The sequence below is a fragment of the Juglans regia genome, chromosome 11, assembly GCF_001411555.2.
Source record: "Juglans regia cultivar Chandler chromosome 11, Walnut 2.0, whole genome shotgun sequence".
NCBI lineage: Eukaryota > Viridiplantae > Streptophyta > Magnoliopsida > Fagales > Juglandaceae > Juglans > Juglans regia.
Genome location: NC_049911.1, coordinates 26,316,895 through 26,334,139, shown reverse-complemented (window position 1 = coordinate 26,334,139; position 17,245 = coordinate 26,316,895). Strand labels below are relative to the sequence as shown.

General features: G+C 37.1%; 2 protein-coding genes and 1 non-coding gene across 3 annotated transcripts; 1 reads left to right on the top strand and 2 right to left on the bottom strand.

Moving 5' to 3' along the window:
• Positions 1–2,843: 2,843 nt before the first annotated feature.
• On the bottom strand, positions 2,844–14,807 carry LOC109005986. Its single transcript, XM_018985113.2, has 19 exons — positions 14,266–14,807; positions 14,032–14,149; positions 13,633–13,715; positions 13,071–13,294; positions 12,842–12,974; positions 11,195–11,277; positions 10,409–10,618; positions 9,484–9,843; positions 8,842–9,016; positions 8,324–8,515; positions 8,015–8,224; positions 7,845–7,937; positions 6,718–6,914; positions 5,851–6,411; positions 5,685–5,765; positions 5,489–5,574; positions 4,108–4,857; positions 3,527–3,680; positions 2,844–3,394 (listed from the first exon to the last, which is right to left on the bottom strand). The coding sequence occupies exons 1-19, from the start codon at positions 14,689–14,691 to the stop codon at positions 3,310–3,312; spliced, it is 4,221 nt and encodes a 1,406-aa protein (XP_018840658.2). The 5' UTR covers positions 14,692–14,807; the 3' UTR covers positions 2,844–3,309.
• A 96-nt stretch (positions 14,808–14,903) lies between these two features.
• Positions 14,904–14,976, bottom strand: TRNAF-GAA. Its single transcript has one exon. It is a non-coding gene; the product is annotated as a tRNA-Phe (tRNA).
• Positions 14,977–15,072: 96 nt separating this feature from the next.
• LOC109005987 (autophagy-related protein 8i-like) lies at positions 15,073–17,056 on the top strand. The gene is made up of 5 exons (XM_018985114.2): positions 15,073–15,176; positions 15,263–15,318; positions 15,610–15,662; positions 16,560–16,678; positions 16,776–17,056. The coding sequence occupies exons 1-5, from the start codon at positions 15,137–15,139 to the stop codon at positions 16,877–16,879; spliced, it is 372 nt and encodes a 123-aa protein (XP_018840659.2). The 5' UTR covers positions 15,073–15,136; the 3' UTR covers positions 16,880–17,056.
• The last annotated feature ends 189 nt before the right edge of the window (positions 17,057–17,245 follow it).

The window sequence follows — 17,245 nt, the reverse complement described above, 5'->3', positions numbered from 1 at the left end:
GTATGGCCCACAATTCATGTTTCAAGCAAAGCAAATGGGTTTTGGGTGAAGAAGTGACGTGACGTGGCAACAACTGGGGGGTACTGAGAAAGTGGGGTGTTTGAACTTGAAGGAAGGAAAGTGGGGGCAGGTGGGATTTGCTAGGAAGTAAGCTAGGTGCGGTTCCCACCCAGAAAGAAAAATTACAAAAAAAAAACAAAAAAAAAAAAGAAAACAAAAGAAGAGAACAAAGCAGCTTGCATTTGTGGGGCCAAATCCTTTAGCCACGTAGCATTGCATTGTTATCAGGGAATTCCCAAAAGGTTGGGCGCCCGCCGACCGGCACGTACCGGTACTACGCGGTTGGTGTGATGACTTTTCACCATCTTTCAAGTCAAGTGGGGAGGGATTGTATGGGGGTTGGTGAATCCTCTCTCTCTCTCTCTCCGTCTCTATCTCTGTTTTTGACGGCTCATGCAGCAAGTTTGGTAGGAGAAGGAAATTTTTGTGTAGTGGGTTAATTGGGTCTGGAAACTGTACATGTTAATGGTCCATTTCTTGCTATTGGTAGTGTCCCATAATTCAAAATGGAGATATTGGACTTTTACCGAGTCTGAAAACCCTCACCCCAGCTCCTGGATTACTTGTATAAAATCCATTTGATTTTGGACCTCAAAGCAGAGTCTGATGAAGACTTGTACCATGTTGATAAGTGCATTTGTTTTTGGAGTCATTAACTGAAGACTTTTACCATGTACTGCTAATAATCCGTCAACTTGTTGAGGTACTGCACTTTCGAGATGGATATGAATAGATAAATTAATAACAATTATAATAATCCATCTGCAGCCATTTCTGGACTGGTGCGCCTGCAGCTTGCATAATTATTTTTAAAGAGCACAGCAGTTCAGGCTCATGCACCCAGAGTGCAGAAAGTCTTAGAGACAATAGGTCAAACTTCAACCTACCTACCAAGCTGAACCCGAAAACTTCTACTGATTTTTAGTTGGGTTTGGTTTGGAGTATGGAACATCATAAGCATGGTCCATGGAGAAACGAGAATACAAAAACCAAGGACAACACGGGTGGTGACAAGCACGTTCGATTACAAAATTCAAGTCTTACCTGGGTTCCGTATCTGTTTGTATTGAACTCCCGGCCACAACCTTAAATAAGTATTTTTTTGATAATTGCTTACGCTGTCCGATACAATTAAACGTGAAATAAATTGGTGGTCCAATACCCTGCACCATATATCTAACTATACATACAGTCAGCTAAAGGCATAAACAAATTAGAAGACGGCCTTCTCCATGCAGAGTCTTAAATACCCCACTAGTGTTTTAGGTTGGCATCTTCCAAAAAAAGAAAAAAAATATAGTTATTTTCATTCAGGATGCATTTTTTTTGTTTTTAAACCCACCAACCAACCCAGCTCCTGAACATTTTCACCCAGAAAAATCCAACTGAACATCTCATCAAAGAAAGTATATTCTGATGGATTAATACCCCCTTAAATCTTCTTTTCTTCTTCTTTCTTCTTCTTCTTCTTCTTCTCTTTTTTTCGAATCTTATGGTCTAAAATAAGACGATCATATAAAATAAAATTTACAAAATTTATAGTTGTTTGGGAGAATTTTTCAATCAATATTAAATGCTCAGTAAGTATTGGAATATCTATTTCATGTGTCTATCTTTTTCAAACTTTAAATCCTACAATTCAATTATAAACTTCACAAATATAAATCTTGAAGGGGATAAAAATAAGAGCTTTGTTACACAACCTCCACCACACTCCACACTCCACACTCCATACTTTTTTAAATTTTTAATATTTTTTTTTAAATTTTTTTTTGAGTTTATTCTTTTTAAATTATTTTAAATTTTTTATTCATTATTTATATAATAAATATTTAATAAAAGAAAAAAATAATAAAAATTAAAAATAATGTGGAGTGTGGAGGTTGTATGAATAGTAGGAGGTTGAGTAGATTTTTTGTAAAAATAATAGGCCCATACCAAGCCCAGCCCGTTAAAGGGCTACCATTAGGAAGTAAGTGAAAAGAGACAATGAGGGGACATGGAAAATCAAATGTCAATGAGAAGAAGAAGGAGAAAAATGAGGAAATGAGAGAAAGCAAGTTAGACACACAAGGAGTGAGATAAAACTAACTTACCACCTACTTATACAGACAAGGGTCTGAATAAAAAGGATTTCCAGACAGCTAAGTGGGGAGATTTTTTGGGACGGGAAGGCATAAGTCATCTTCAACCTCAAAACAAGAACTCTAGAGATTATCCTCTTCACAAAAGAGACCTCTGACCTTCATTGTATAGAGAGAAATGAGAGATCATGAAAGACTATAAAATACTTATATTATAGTGAATTTGCCCTCTAAATGACCTGTGAACATAAGACTTGTGTCGAACCATGTAAACTTGTGTGTTTCCATATCTATTTACATTTCTTGTATTTATTTTTTATTTACTGCTATAGTTGTACATACATGCATCGTACCATCACTCTAGATTGCTATCAAGGACTGCATATCACCTCAGTGAGCTGAGAATGACTTTTTCTCCCGTTCCGGCATGTGCAATTTGTTAACATTAACAAATCCCATTTTGATTCTCGTATTCTCATTCTGATTTTCATGTTCTCATGTATGGTATCTTTTTCTTCTTGGCATTGCGGATTTATTCACATGATTGAGTACATTAATTATGCTACATACTTTGTCAAAGAATGAAGTTGGCTGCGATTATGAATAGGATAGCATCACTATCATTATGGGAGAAGTTGATCCTTGAAATGATAATTGAAACTCATGAACAAATACTGCAGTAGTTATGCAGACTTTCCCTATAAGTAACATAAGCTCGTATAGATATGTAATCAATTTATCCCATTCTTTATCATCCAAAATTTAAGGCAAGCTACTGTTACAGAGAAACGTCAACGGAGCTGCACTGCCCAAATTAGCACAAATCAATCTAATATCCTAAAATGCATAACCCAATATAACCAGGATCCTAATTTGAGGTCAACGTTTGTCGTCCTAGGAAACGAGGCCTCGTTGTTTCCTAGATGGGTAACGATCATTTTTAACCAAGAAAAGAGTTTCCATGGAGCGGAAAACTCTCTCTTAGCTGTTGCAGATATCATGCTCGCTGGTCAACCTAGGTGAAACTTGGCTCTGACCAAAATGGCTTTGGAGGACCCTTCTCACTCTGGGTTCTCTTAAGAGGTAATGATGAAAAGATCATATCTACTGTCGAAAGCTTTCATCAACGCTGGCAGCAAATTAATTCATCAGGGGGGGAAAAACTTCATTTTCCATGGTCTGTTTCACAGACTCCAGCAAACTCAAAGATTTGCATTCCTCTTCCAGCTACAGCAATCTGATAATGGTTCCTGGATAAGACATGAAAAACCACCAGCAAACGAACAAGTAAGTTAATTTACCAGAATCATAATCACATAATTTCAACTAAGTTCGCAAGAAGGGCTCAATAGATGTAAGTTCTACACGAGATGCTCACTCACCTGCCACATACTCTAGCATCCAATGCTTCGGGCTCTGGCACACTAACGACTAAATAATCATGCTCAGTTAGTTTGCCATCTTTTTCAATAAGCCAGCACCTGACACGCTGATCAAGACCAGTAGAGAACACCCAAGAGCCATCCGTCCAAACACCTTCATGAAATAAAACCAAATCTTACTGCTTAAAGCAACCAGAACTCATCAACAAAAGGCATGCACAGAAGTTCCAAAAGGTTCATCTTTCTCCTTGCTAAATAACAAATAAATCTTTTGAGCTCATGACCTTCCAGCATTTAGAATGGACAGGAAAAAGACTATTGTAAAAGCATTGATAACACTCCACAAGATTCTAGTCTTATAATATTTCAGACGGTAGAATTATCAGTCTTTAAGTTGTTGCTAAGGAAGAAATGGATACTCTTAGCAATTTATGATTGAAAAAAATGTTTTCTGAAAGGTTCTTGGCATGGATATATCAAGGAAGCGTGATTTCAAACACAAATATATTCTCCACTACAGCTTATTTCAAACAGAAGAATTTGACAGGAGAAAACTCAAGCGTAAGAAGTGGTTATTTTACCTTTTACAGCAGAGCTGTGAGCTGATGCAATTTTCTCATGATATAAGAATTTGATCTTATAATCCTTGATCTGTCTTTCTCCACAATTAACAAAGTTAATGGTACTTTCAGGTTCCCCATTTGAATTTCTGATGTCTGGTGCCATAAACTCATTATCCGGGACCGCTGCTATTAGAGACAATTTAAATCTAAGATAGTAAAGCGCTTGATCATCGCCCCCACTTATTATATTGAACAGTAAACCAGACAGGGAGTTTTGACAATCTCTTATATCCGAAACATGAAGACAATTGACTCCAGATTGGTGAACATTACTTAGAACATGTAAAGGCCTTATTTCACATATCTCCAATAGTGAGTCATCTACATTTGCTGGATGCTCAAGGGAAGCAATATGTATAGCATTTGAACAAGTTGCTGCACTACTTCCAGAATCATTTATCAAAAACCCTGTTCCATTTGTAACCTGGTTTAGCATATTTGGATTTGGTGCATCTCCAGCTTTCATGGTCACTGAACTACTGCCTGGTTTTCTCTTAGATATGCTACTGCTTAATGATCTCCACCATCGTCCTCCCTGACTTCCCCTACCCGTGCGTGGCCGTTTCTGACAGTCAATGAAGTTTTCTACCTGAAGAGTTGAAAGCCGCTGCATAAAAGCTTCAATGGCACCAGTCAGATCCCAGAAGGCAATACTGCCATCAGTAGCTCCACTAATAACAATAAATACACTTCCTTTCTGACTGTTATCTGAGAATTGAATTACAAGTAAAGAATTACAACTCCAGACTACTGGAAATATCAGGATGTTGAAAGTTAGGACATATATTACAAACGTTCTCTAATGCATGAATTAAATCTCCAACTACATACTTCTATTAAGGCTCTAGGAATTGCAACTAAAACTTCCAAGCTTCTGAGAGACCTGACCACCTAGATGCTAGATCCCAAGTTACAGGAGGCATCCATCATCTCTTCAACATCTACGTTCAAACTGGTAAGGAAATTGTAAACGGGTACCATAATCACTGAATATTTTGAAAGCTAAAATTCCTGATTATAATGGTAAAGGAATGTGTTGCTTATGGTTTTATGCTTCTCTATGAATGAAAAGGACAATGTTTTAGAAGACATATCATAATGAAAGCATTTATAAATTAATTCAAAAACTAATGATTATAACGCCTGATTAGTACTTCTCTTCTAGTAAGTTCATTATAACTATGAAAGGAAAAAGATTAATAAAGAATATGCATTACTAATGAGATGTGGTGGGAGGTGGTGCTGAGGTAATCGGACACTTCCATAATGTATTTCCACCATTAAGTGTGAAACTATTTTAATAGAATTGCTACATTTTAGATCTAGTTAGCAGACTAACCTTCAGAAGGAAGACATATTGGAATGATGACATGCTGCAAAGCCAAAACTGGTGATGATAGAGGAACCAACAAAGCAACATCAAACCTGAAATAATGTGGAAAAAAGAATGTCAGGCAGGACATGAAGAGTCAAATGACAGACACAAAGGGAAAATAGAACAATCACGTGAACATGATGATAGTGCCTTTAAATACCATAAACGACAGGGCAAAATTAAAGCCCGTAGTACTAGTGTGGCATCTGAACAAGCAACAACAACAAAACAGACAGTTAACCTGATAAGAAGAAAAAGGAAAGTTTTCATTAAATTCGAGTAAAAAATAATTCAGAAAATAAAAAATAGTAATTATCTCCTCTAACCTGGAACCAGCACATTTAACAAGAAAAGCCGTGACAGCCAGGTATCTCCAATCGTCTTCATACTTATCTCCAAAGCCAGATGTTATGTCCATCTTTTCCTTTCCTGGAAACAATGATCTTGCACCAACTTTTGTACTGTGGACATTTTCTGTTGCACTGACTACTTTCTCTATCTCTTCTGGATAATAATCAGAACTCGAATACCTTGCTGGCATGTCAGTAGAAAGCCACTGGAATGACATTGATGAAGGCTCTCCTGATGAAGGCTTACAGCCATATCCAGTTTCACTATATTGCTGATCAACTGTTTCTTCCTTGTGCTTCCTATTTCTTAGTAGCCAAGAAGTCAAGACCCGCTTTGCACCAACTGAAATCAGTAAAAATGGATTCTCTCCACTACCTGCACCAGCAGTTTGCCTGCTCCTCCCATCAGGAATGTTGGTGTCCTCTGATGCAACTATATGTACCTCTGACACAGAGCATATTGACCTTACAGCTGATCCGCCAACATGCTCCCCAAGCAATTTTGATGCAGACCAATTCTCCACATCTGCTGTATACCTAAGCAATCAACACATGGTTAGCATTTTCTGGTTCAAGGGGGAGGTGTTATAATCCTTACTCTGATAGAAGAAAATCCACCATAGGATAATGTTTTCCCTTGAAAGCAAAAGGCAGGCCCTTTCTTTTGCAATAATAAGGTCTAGATCTATCTTTGATAGACACATAGACACATGCAATATGCATGTATATACTTAGTGAATTATCCCAGCTATAATCAAGAAGAAACATGCCCAATGACATTATATCATGATCCTGATGCCGTGTCCAAGTCATATTCTAAACATGAAATAAACATTGTAATACCTAGTCAACCTAACAGTTCCATCTTCACAGCCAGTTGCAATCCAAATAGCTCTAGAAAAGAGATCATTAGCTCGATGTTCAGAGACAAAGCATAAGGTATGCATCTCTCTCCCATGGAATTGCACATGCAAATTCTGGGGGATTATCCTCCTCTCACCATCCAGTGTCCAATTTCTATGAATATAGATCATCTCATCCTGAAAAAGAAACACAACATTACATAAATACAGAAAAAAACTAGTGGAGATGTTTAACATTGGAATGGTATAAAATTGGTGCTAGGCTCAAGGTTTGACATCTTAGACTCCAGTACACACTTTTTTATACATCACACAAATATGCTTACTGCAGAACAAGGCAGTGTAAAATCCTGTTGGAAATCTTTTGGGAAGAGAAGGGGAAGAAGACAAGCAGTAGCAAACATATATTTAAAGCTCTCTCACATATCTAGCAGCAGAAAAATATATATCTGACTTGGGCATTCAACAAGTTTCACCACCCAGAGCTATTCCAGTGAACTTTTTGAAGCATGGATTCCTTTGTCCTTTTGGTCCCCAATTAGGGGTCAAGTAAAGGGAGCAAAGCAGTCGCAAACACCTAAATAAACTCAATTTATCTTGGTTTGGTTCCACCTAGTCTTTCACTCTTCCTTCAAGATACGGATACATGTCAAAATGACATTGGTGGGGCCCTCTCTGTTCATATTCAACCTCATTCAAATCCTAATATATATATTGATAGGTAAAATAAAATTTTATCGAGTCAATTAAAAGCTATTTAATTTTTTGATTGGTAAACAAAATTGTATTGATAATAAGAATAGGTAAGAGCCCAAGTATACAGAACATATACAAGAGCATCGCTTATGCGTGCTAGAAAAATATATAATTTTTTGATAGGTAAGAGTCCTAATATATAATAGTATGCAAAATGTATCTTGATCCAAGAGAATAACATATCGAACAAATTGATCCACTGGTCATGACTTTTTACTTGTATTGATTCTCTAACTGGGAAAGATTCCCAATTGCATGGGCTTAAGATGCCTAAATAGAAGATTTTGTCTCCTTCAGTAACTTATGGTTTGTTTATTGAAGTTATTTCGGTGAAGTATTCAGACTGACAACCTTGACATATGCAAAGCAGTTCTGCATCTCTGGTACATCACCAAGATAATAAGAATGAGGACGCCGCCATCCACCACATAGTATTTGCACAACCTGCCAATATGCACTCTTAGGAACCAAATAGAATAGATAGTGCAAGTTTTGTAAACATAACCAGTGGAAGAGAGTACCTTTGTCTCAGTTATTAAATTCCATATTATAAAATCTACTGACGCAAAACCAGCTGCATAGCAGCCACTTGCTAAATTGTCAAGTGAGTCATTATCGGCAGATACAGATTGGATCAAACTCAATTCTTTAACTTGTTTCATCCCTATAAATTCTAAAGTTCTACGATCCCTGTCATATTCCAAATAGCAAATGCATCCATCTCCTCCAGTCTGAATAAGAAACAAAATAGTGAAAGAAGAAAAACATTTTAGTCCTCAAGCACACAACAGTTTTGCTTTACATACAAAAAGCTTGCATTTAGCCCCTACCGAACATATTTCAATCTGCTCAGAACTTAATCTGCTGAATGAAACACTGGACACACTTGATATCCCATGAACTCCTTTAAAATAATTTATTGGAGCGATTTTCACTTTGGATGCAACAGATGTATTCAACAACAGGTCCTTCAACAATGGAAAGAGGACCAAATTACCACGTACGTCCCCACACACCAGAACCTGTAGAAAAAAAAATTGAAAAACAACGTGAATCAAGAAAGCAGATGAGATATAATCTCAATATTTAGAAACCACTTAAAGCTTTGAGAAGTTCATATTACAACATCTGGTAAAAAGACATGAATAAAGAAAAAGGCCCAGAAAGACAGAAAAGAGACAAAGTGGAAAATATGGATGATATGGTAGCACAAAAACTTGAAGAAATCAGGACGAGAAGAACAAGGAGATATGAACCAGAAGCAGACCAACAAGAGTCTTCTCACCATGTGTTAAAAATGCCAATCCAATTTTTCTAGAATGGAAAAGAAATTATGCAAAACAAATACCTCTTTCTCAAAAGATGCATTCAAACATAATACTCTGTTTCCAAAGCATGATGCAAACTCCCCTACTAGAGACACATTATTGTAACTCCTTGCAGAATTGTGAGCAGCTTGTGGGGAAGGACCACACAACCTCCACAGTTTCAACATTCCTTTAGGATCAGTAGTAAAAATGTACCTAAATACAACAGAAATTGATGATCTTTCAACACATCCTACTTTTCAATCAAAAAAGCAAGGGAGCAAAAATATTTCTTTAAGTGATAGGAGGCCTGGGGCCAAGCATATAGGAATATTGTCCAACACATGTACTTTATAATGCAACGTGGAAAGCTTGGCCTGATGAACCATTCAGATAATCCTACAATCTAGTTTTTCTTTTTGCACCATTAGAGAGAGAATTAAAAATTATACCACATACAATAACACATGCACCTTTTAACCAACAACCTTTTGAATATTAAACTTATTCCATTTACGGGGCTTAAAATCCTTTTTTATAGGAAAAATTACATTGGCAACATGGCTTAACATACTCAACAACAGCTTCCAGATTGCATCATCTTTCTTGTACCAATACACAGCTCAGGCAAGGAAAATCTATCCAATAGTTTAGACATCATTATTATAGAAGGAATGCGTTACCTATATCCTAATGACTTGCACCAATAGGTTCCTAAGAGCTGTCTCTCTATTCCAGCTGGCCAAGTAAATGTGAGGCTCACTTCAGGAGTATAACTATCACAAAATACTCTGGCAATGGTCATGTATCCTCGACCATCTCCCACAGCAATCCAATCCTCAACAGCACCACAAAGCTCAGATGATTTATTGGATAGGACATCCATACATATAATTGGAACCTCTTTACTGACACAGACGAGTTCAGTCCATTTTACATCCCTCGTATTCGATACTTTAGTGTGGTACAAATAACCACGGTTTGTGGCAACATAAAGGGTATCTTCACTTGTGAAATGTAAACAGCGAACATATTCACTTTTGCTGCAACAAGTCAAAAGGGGCCAACAATGCCAGTAGTTAGTGAACAAAATGATAACAATTGATACAGTATAAAACCATCAATAGCCATGCTGGACATTTGAAAGTTTGGAAAATGACAGACACAACCTTTTTTGCAACCCTTCGTACAACTATTAAATGAGGGGCATTTTTGTACAATAACTTATAAAAGTAACATCATTTTCCATAAATACCCTCGTTTTAAAACATGGTTGTATAAAGGGTTGTGCGTGTATCATTACTCCTGAAGTTTTGTGAACCACCACTTGTGGGGGATGTTCTGATGACCCCAGTTGAATGTTTATCATCATCATCTCATGACACATACACATTTTCCTAAAGGAACATGGACATCAGATGAAGAGAGCTAATTAATTATGGCAACCCTTCCCATTGATGCACATAGGTTTGGGGAGGACACAGGACAAAAGTATTATTCTCGAGCACCAAATCAGACTTTCCAATTTTTCTCCGTCATCTATGGAAAAATTCTAGGAGTCTGACTGTTGAAGGTATCCTAAGTGAAATTAATAAAAAGCATTGGTACCTGTCAGTGAGTCCGCAATGCTCTGACGTATTAGGGATACGAACAGTGAATATCTCCGTTCTGTCAATAAACTCTTTTACCTCAGCATGCCCATGCAAACCCCCAGACAAAGAGCCATGCAGCTGATGCACTTTAATTGCAGAATCAAACCCAGCAGTGACAAGAAGCGAAAACTTTGCATCATACAAACATCGCCAAATGCCCCTTCCTCTGCACAATAACAAAAGATAGGTATGATTGTTTTATTCTTGCAACATAAAATAAATACAATGTCAATTTGTTAGATACTAGTTTCAGAAGTTGTATTACAGTTATATGATATAATGAAGAAGGCTGTAATACTAGTTGTGATACAGTCCTGCCAACCTAGAATCGCAAGGAGATGCTACAGCATCACAACATTGGCATAGGCCATTTCCAAAAATTAATTTTACAACTATATTGGGAAACAAAAGAATACAACAATTTTTCGGGAAACTCTCACATGGATTCCTTATGCAAGTGTGAAGTTGAATTTAACATTTGACTAGGCAAACAAAAATTTGAGAACATTTTAGTTGGAATAATCAATCAAGAAGCTTCATATTTGGAAGCTACAAATTGAAGGTACACTGTAAGGTTTGAATCATGGTTGTCAACAGCAAGTTCAGAAGATCCTAAAGCAAATCATTTTAGTTTTATGTTAGCGTCTGGATCATCCATTATCAACAGTAACAAATAAGTTTATAACTAATAAGTTAATAATCCTCAGTGCTCAACAGAAAAAGAAACACACACTTCACTTACATGTGCTCCTTGATCATCTGAAGCTGCTTACCATCTAATCCCCACATGCGACATGTACAATCCTCGCCCACGGTGACAATCAACTGACACAAGTCAGGAAAGATTAAATCAAATTCCAGTAGTCCATATGTAATAGAATATGCAAGAATATAACAAACTGCATAAGAAATTCAATTTCAATGCCTCCCTTCAATTGATAACAACAACGAGAAGCGATAAAAAAATTGGGTAGAATTAACTGCTTATGGTATGTTTGCCTATGCGAGAAATAATGTTCCTAGGGGCTAGGGCATTGGGATTGGGGATGGCCAAAAAAAAAAAAGGATGGACAAGCTGAAGGCAAAGGCAATAGAAGAGTTGGGAGTCCCTGCGACCAAGTTACAATCATTTCTTGGCCTCTTGAATAAATTTTTTGAGAAATGCTACAAGGAAGCCTAACACCATATACCTCCACCTAACCAACATGTGATTTGTCATTTTTTCCCTTCTATTTAAACATACACATATTTAAGCATTATGATAGAAGGGTAAAAATGACAAATCACATGTTGATCATGTGGAAGGCTTCCATGTATAATTTCTCAAATTTTTTATATGTATATCCGGTTCATCCCTTGATACGAAGAGTTGTTCCAGTCAATTTCAAGCTGTGTATGAAATCGAGCCAGTATCACATTTCTAATGCCAACCAAATCCTTGTTGGTAACCTCAAATGACAAATCACATGTTGATCAGGTGGAAGGTTTCCATTTATAATTTCTCAAATTTTTTATATGTACATCCGGTTTATCCCTTGATACGAAGAGTTGTTCCAGTCAATTTCAAGCTGTGTATGAAATCGAGCCAGTATCACATTTCTAATGCCATCCAAATCCTTGCTGGTAACCTCTTCCGATGTAATTGGTTTATAATCATGCGCAAACTTATATCCAAGTATAATGTGTTCATGTGACCAGTTAAACAAATTTAGAAGACAAAAAGTATTGAGAGAGAACAATAAAGAAAGGATGAAGCTGTTCTCATTCACACAAATGCTATATTGCTTTCAACTTTAATTCAAATATAAAATGAAACATATCAAACCCCGAGTACATGTTTTCATATATCAATCCATGTTTAGTCTAAAGACACATTGACCATAATGCTTTGGAAGGCACATCAGCCACATGCATAACAAATCCAGCATGAAAATGAAAATAAATTCCATTTTTGAACTCATGCAAAAGTAGACATGATTAAAAAACCTATAAATTAAACAGACACAAGTACATAATTTTCATACTGAGAAAAATGATTAAGAACCCACTAAGGCCTCGTTTGTTTTCGGAGATGAGATGAGATTAAAGTTAAAAAGTTGAATAAAATATTATTAGAGTATATTTTTTAATATTATTTTTGTTTTCGGATTTGAAAAAGTTGAATTGTTTATTTTATTTTGTATTGGAAGTTAGAAAAGTTGTAATGATTATATGAGATGAGATGAGATGAGATGAGATATTTTTCCAAAACAAACGAGGCCTAAGAACCAAAATTTTTGCTCCAAAAATTTCAACTGATGTTAACAATGTATTTTCTTTACTCCAAGATAATATATTTCTTTACTACTAAGTTGTCAGAAAACAAGAATAAGGAGTTCGTGAATCTAACACAATCACTAATACAGCAGTCCCAAACTCTGGCATTATGACCAAACAGCACAAATCCATCAAGGTCAGGGCCAATGGAAACTCCAGGCTTATCATAACCATTCCTTGCAGCATGAACTGTCCAGACACGAGCACTGCACAGATCAAGTAACAAGTTATTGTGTTGAATCACTCTTCTAAGAAAAACACCATAAACAATTAGAATGGTAAGGCATAAGAAACTAATTCACCTACGATCATCAGAAACAGATACCAATTTGCATCCATCAGAGGACCATGCTATGCGAAAGATTGAGCCTTCATGGCCAGCAAGTTTGCATATATGAACAGCTTCAAACTGCCGACAATGAAACCAGACATTGTTGCAGAATGGGCTTCTCTCATCAATATGGTCTTCCATAGGATTTTGCAAAGATGGAGCATCATTCTGAGAAACCACTTTCCAAACAAGAATCTGGAAAACCCCATTTTCACCAAAGAGTTCAAAATAAAAGAAAGACCGGGTCCAAAAGCTTCTTTTACATGAAAAAAGGGGCAAACTAATATAAAAAATCATAAAGACTGAGCTAATCAGAAGATGAGCAATGTAATCCCAAATTGAACATAAACCCAGTTCCATTAACAGTATATTAATCAATCAAGGCATAGACTACTTCCCTTTCCTTTTAGTCTTACTGTGAATAAAATAGCCCTCCCAAGGAAGGGGGGGGGGGAGATGGACTGTGACATAAAAAAACCGGCGGGCATGGTAATGAAATGGAGAGGAATTCGTTATAAGGAGAGATCAGCCACCTCATTAAAAATAGTACCAGATGCAATTTGAAGAGCTTCAATATTGTCACCCCATAGCCGCAGGGAATAAAGAAGGCACCTCTCTACAGTTCAACGAAATATTAATCAGGAAGATGAAATTAAAACCAAAATTTAGTCAACAAAAGGAAAAATGAAAAAAAAAAAAAAAAAAAGGTCTTGTGCAGCTTTAAAGACCAGTGTTCTGGAAATACAATATATAACTCGACAATACAACAAAATTTGAATTTCGAATTCCCATCAAGGAGGGAGGGCTAAGAAAATGCGTCCCAAAAGAACCTCACTTTGAACACATTGTGGGTACTAGTTGAATAACTGAATCAAATATAGAACCCATAAAAAAAAAAATCTTTCATCAGTAAAACGCAAAAAAAATAAAACCTGGAGACCGGACTTGAAGAACCACACTAGACGTCAAAATATCCCAAACAAGAACAGAGTTGTCACTACACCCAATTGCAAGACAATGGCTCCCCTCATCGAGAGAACGTACAAGTCCCTGCAATCAATCAAACAGCAAAGCAAATCCATAGAGTAAGAACCATCAAGCATGAATTCAGATAACTAGCTTAGCAACACAGTCTACAAAAACTTACAAAAGATTAAACTTTGTACCTTCAAAAAGCAGACATCCAAAACCCAATTATTAAACTTGGGTAACAAATGCAACTGGTTCAAATTCACACAAATCCCGGATCCATTTTGGGGTTCTAAACCAAAGTCAATCACCAAGCTAAACAATTTCACACGCCTTTCACCAAACACAGCGAGTTGAAAAGCAAGCTTAGAGGAAATGGTTCCCTCGGCGCAATTAATGGAATCATTACAAGCAATACCGTGTACACGAATCCCTTGGAAGACATGAAAGGACCTTATTAATTGGCCAGAATCCAAACTGTAAAGCAGGACTTGTGAGCCTGAACCGGCCAGGAGGTAAGGGAGAGAAGAGACATGGGACGGGAGGTGAAGGAAACAGAGGGCTGAGATTTCTCCAAGGTATTGACCGCTCTGTAAACGCCAATGGGTTGGAGGCTCCGCCATGGCTCTTCAGCTCTACACTGAGCCAATGACCGTAGTGGGCTGCGTAAAGAGTTGAGAATTTGAAGACCTCGGAGCAGGGTAGAGGAAGGGTTTTAGAATTCAGAGATTGCCCTGCGCGGCTGCACCAGCCGGTCCAGCCCTGGATGCAGTGGAGTTAAACGACATGTCGTTGAAATGAAATACGTGAAAAACAAAAGATAAAACAATGTGGATGCGGTGAGCGTGGATCGAACACGCGACCTTCAGATCTTCAGTCTGACGCTCTCCCAACTGAGCTATCCCCGCTTGCTCTCTGAAGGTTGTATCTTTAAATATATATCCCATAATATTCTTCAATGTACTTTTAATTTCGTTTCAATCTCCCCTCCTCCAGCTGCTGCTGCTGCTGCTTCTTATCTCTCCCCATTTCTCTGCGAGTCTGAGACGGTGGGACACGCAAACCCCGATGGGGAAGAGCATGTCCTTCAAGGAAGAGTTCAACTTCGGTCTGTTCCCGTTCTTTTCTTCATTGGGTTCTCTATTCATATTTTCGTGTGTCCGTTCATTTCTTTCTTTTGAATTCCACTTGCAGAGCTAAGATATGAGGAATCGAGTGAAATCCTCGCCAAGTACCCCGACCGAGTCCCTGTATGTAATTATGTTAATGCCCATAAGCTCAAAACTCATTTCTATTCGTCCCTTCCTCGTGAATTAAACATGTTTAATTTCTTTACCAAAAGTCTCATTTTTTCCTGAAAATTCGGCGTGCCTTGTTCCTATGCATCATGTTGTGTGGGAAAGATGGTGTTCAGTGTTCAGAATTTGTTTTTTCTTCTCTTCTGTTTTTGAATGCAAATAGATTTTTTTATCAGCGTCTTAAGGTGTAGATAAAAATTTACCCTTATCTCCGAGTAATTGCTTATGTATTATCCATTGCAGGTCATTGTGGAAAGGTATTCAAGAAGTGATCTTCCTGAAATGGAAAAGAGAAAGTAAGTTTTAGCTTTCGCTTACCTTTCCGAAGGTTGATAGTTCTCTCTCTCTCTCACACACACACACGTACAGTTGTTTAAAGATAAATCGTGTCTCGCACACACATGTAGTGAGAAAATGTTGAGAAAAATTGTGAATAGTAATAATAAAGTAATGAAAATGTAATAATAGAATATTGAATAAAGGTGAAAAGTAATGAATAATAATAAAAGATAGGTGAAAAATAATAATAAAATAATGAATAATAACATAATATTCTGAGAATATTTGAGGTATTCTTGAGACCAAACCTATAATAAAGTAATTGTTGTTTTTTCTATTTGACTCGGTTACATTGTTGACGTATGTATTTGCACGCTCACGTCGCGCAGGCTATCTAATTGTGTTATTTGGGTATCTCAAGGCCTCACCCCCGTTCCTAGACAGGGTCCTATTCATTTTCTACTTTCACTATTTTGTTTGATGGGGAATAAGGTTTCTTCCACGCTTTCAAGTTGTCAAATTCACTCTCCATTTGATTTTGAGGTCATTTTCTTTTTCCCATTTACTTATATAGCATGTGGACGGCAATGCATTTGATTTTGAAGCATGATTAACTCTCATCCATATAAATGATACACCGCTGAGCGATTTGTGAGATATTAGTTGTAAACACTTTCTTGTATTTGTGCATTTGTGGTGGATGCTGTTTTGTTGTTGTAATGTTTCTTATCTGATTAGCGTAATACCTTAGCAGTGCTCGAATAACCACTTTTTATGGGTATTGGAGCATTAGTTTTGAAATCTGGAGAGTGACTGAGCATGACTTTAAACTTGAATTGCCACCTTTTGGTACCGAGTACTAGTGTTTAGTTTAGTATGTCTATGATACATCTTTATTTTTTCTTCGGTGATAGATACCTTGTTCCCCAAGACATGTCTGTGGGGCAATTTATTTACATTTTGAGCGGCAGACTTCATCTGGCCCCTGGAAAAGCTCTCTTTGTATTTGTGAAGAATACCTTACCGCAAACTGGTATAGTTGCAAGCAAATCCTGTACCACTTTTTTGTGTTGATTTTTTCTGGAAGAAGTATTTTCTGATTTGCTCTCTCGTATGACTTTGATCTGCAGCTACTTTGATGGGCTCTGTTTATAAATCTTTTAAAGACGAGGATGGATTTCTGTACATGTGTTACAGCACCGAGAAAACCTTTGGTTATGCTACAAATCAGTGAAGGTTGTTCTTTTAATCTGTCTGATATATGGTGTGTGATTGTGGATCTGGTGTTGGCACAATCATTTATCTTGTAAATTTTATGTACATACCAAAATGACACATCAATTTAATGCACACTAACCATTTGAAGTATATGAAATGCAATTATTATTTTATGGGTACTCTTCTTTCGAAACTTTCTAACATTGCAATGTTGCATTTGCAGAACCTAGTTACTTAATGTAGGCTAAACTCGTGAGTGGCAAGTTAGATGAGCATTTCACTCATGCAGCATCTTGTGTATTGTGTTTTAGGAGAGAGTAATTAGTTGGGGCCTTATCCCCTGCCAGGGGTTGCATGCTTGTAGAAATCCATTGGATCGTCA

What these genes read in the sequence shown, in the direction of transcription:
- LOC109005987 (XM_018985114.2), top strand. Translation starts at nt 15,137, where the DNA reads ATGGGGAAGAGCATGTCCTTCAAGGAAGAGTTCAACTTCG. An exon ending in CCTGAAATGGAAAAGAGAAA is followed by an intron (nt 15,663 to 16,559) that starts GTAAGTTTTAGC and finishes CTTCGGTGATAG; the next exon opens with ATACCTTGTTCCCCAAGACA. An exon ending in GAATACCTTACCGCAAACTG is followed by an intron (nt 16,679 to 16,775) that starts GTATAGTTGCAA and finishes TTTGATCTGCAG; the next exon opens with CTACTTTGATGGGCTCTGTT.
- LOC109005986 (XM_018985113.2), bottom strand. Translation starts at nt 14,691, where the DNA reads ATGGCGGAGCCTCCAACCCATTGGCGTTTACAGAGCGGTCAATACCTT. An exon ending in TCTTCAAGTCCGGTCTCCAG is followed by an intron (nt 13,716 to 14,031) that starts GTTTTATTTTTT and finishes GTTGAACTGTAG; the next exon opens with AGAGGTGCCTTCTTTATTCC. An exon ending in TGCAAGTCATTAGGATATAG is followed by an intron (nt 9,017 to 9,483) that starts GTAACGCATTCC and finishes TGTTGTATTTAG; the next exon opens with GTACATTTTTACTACTGATC.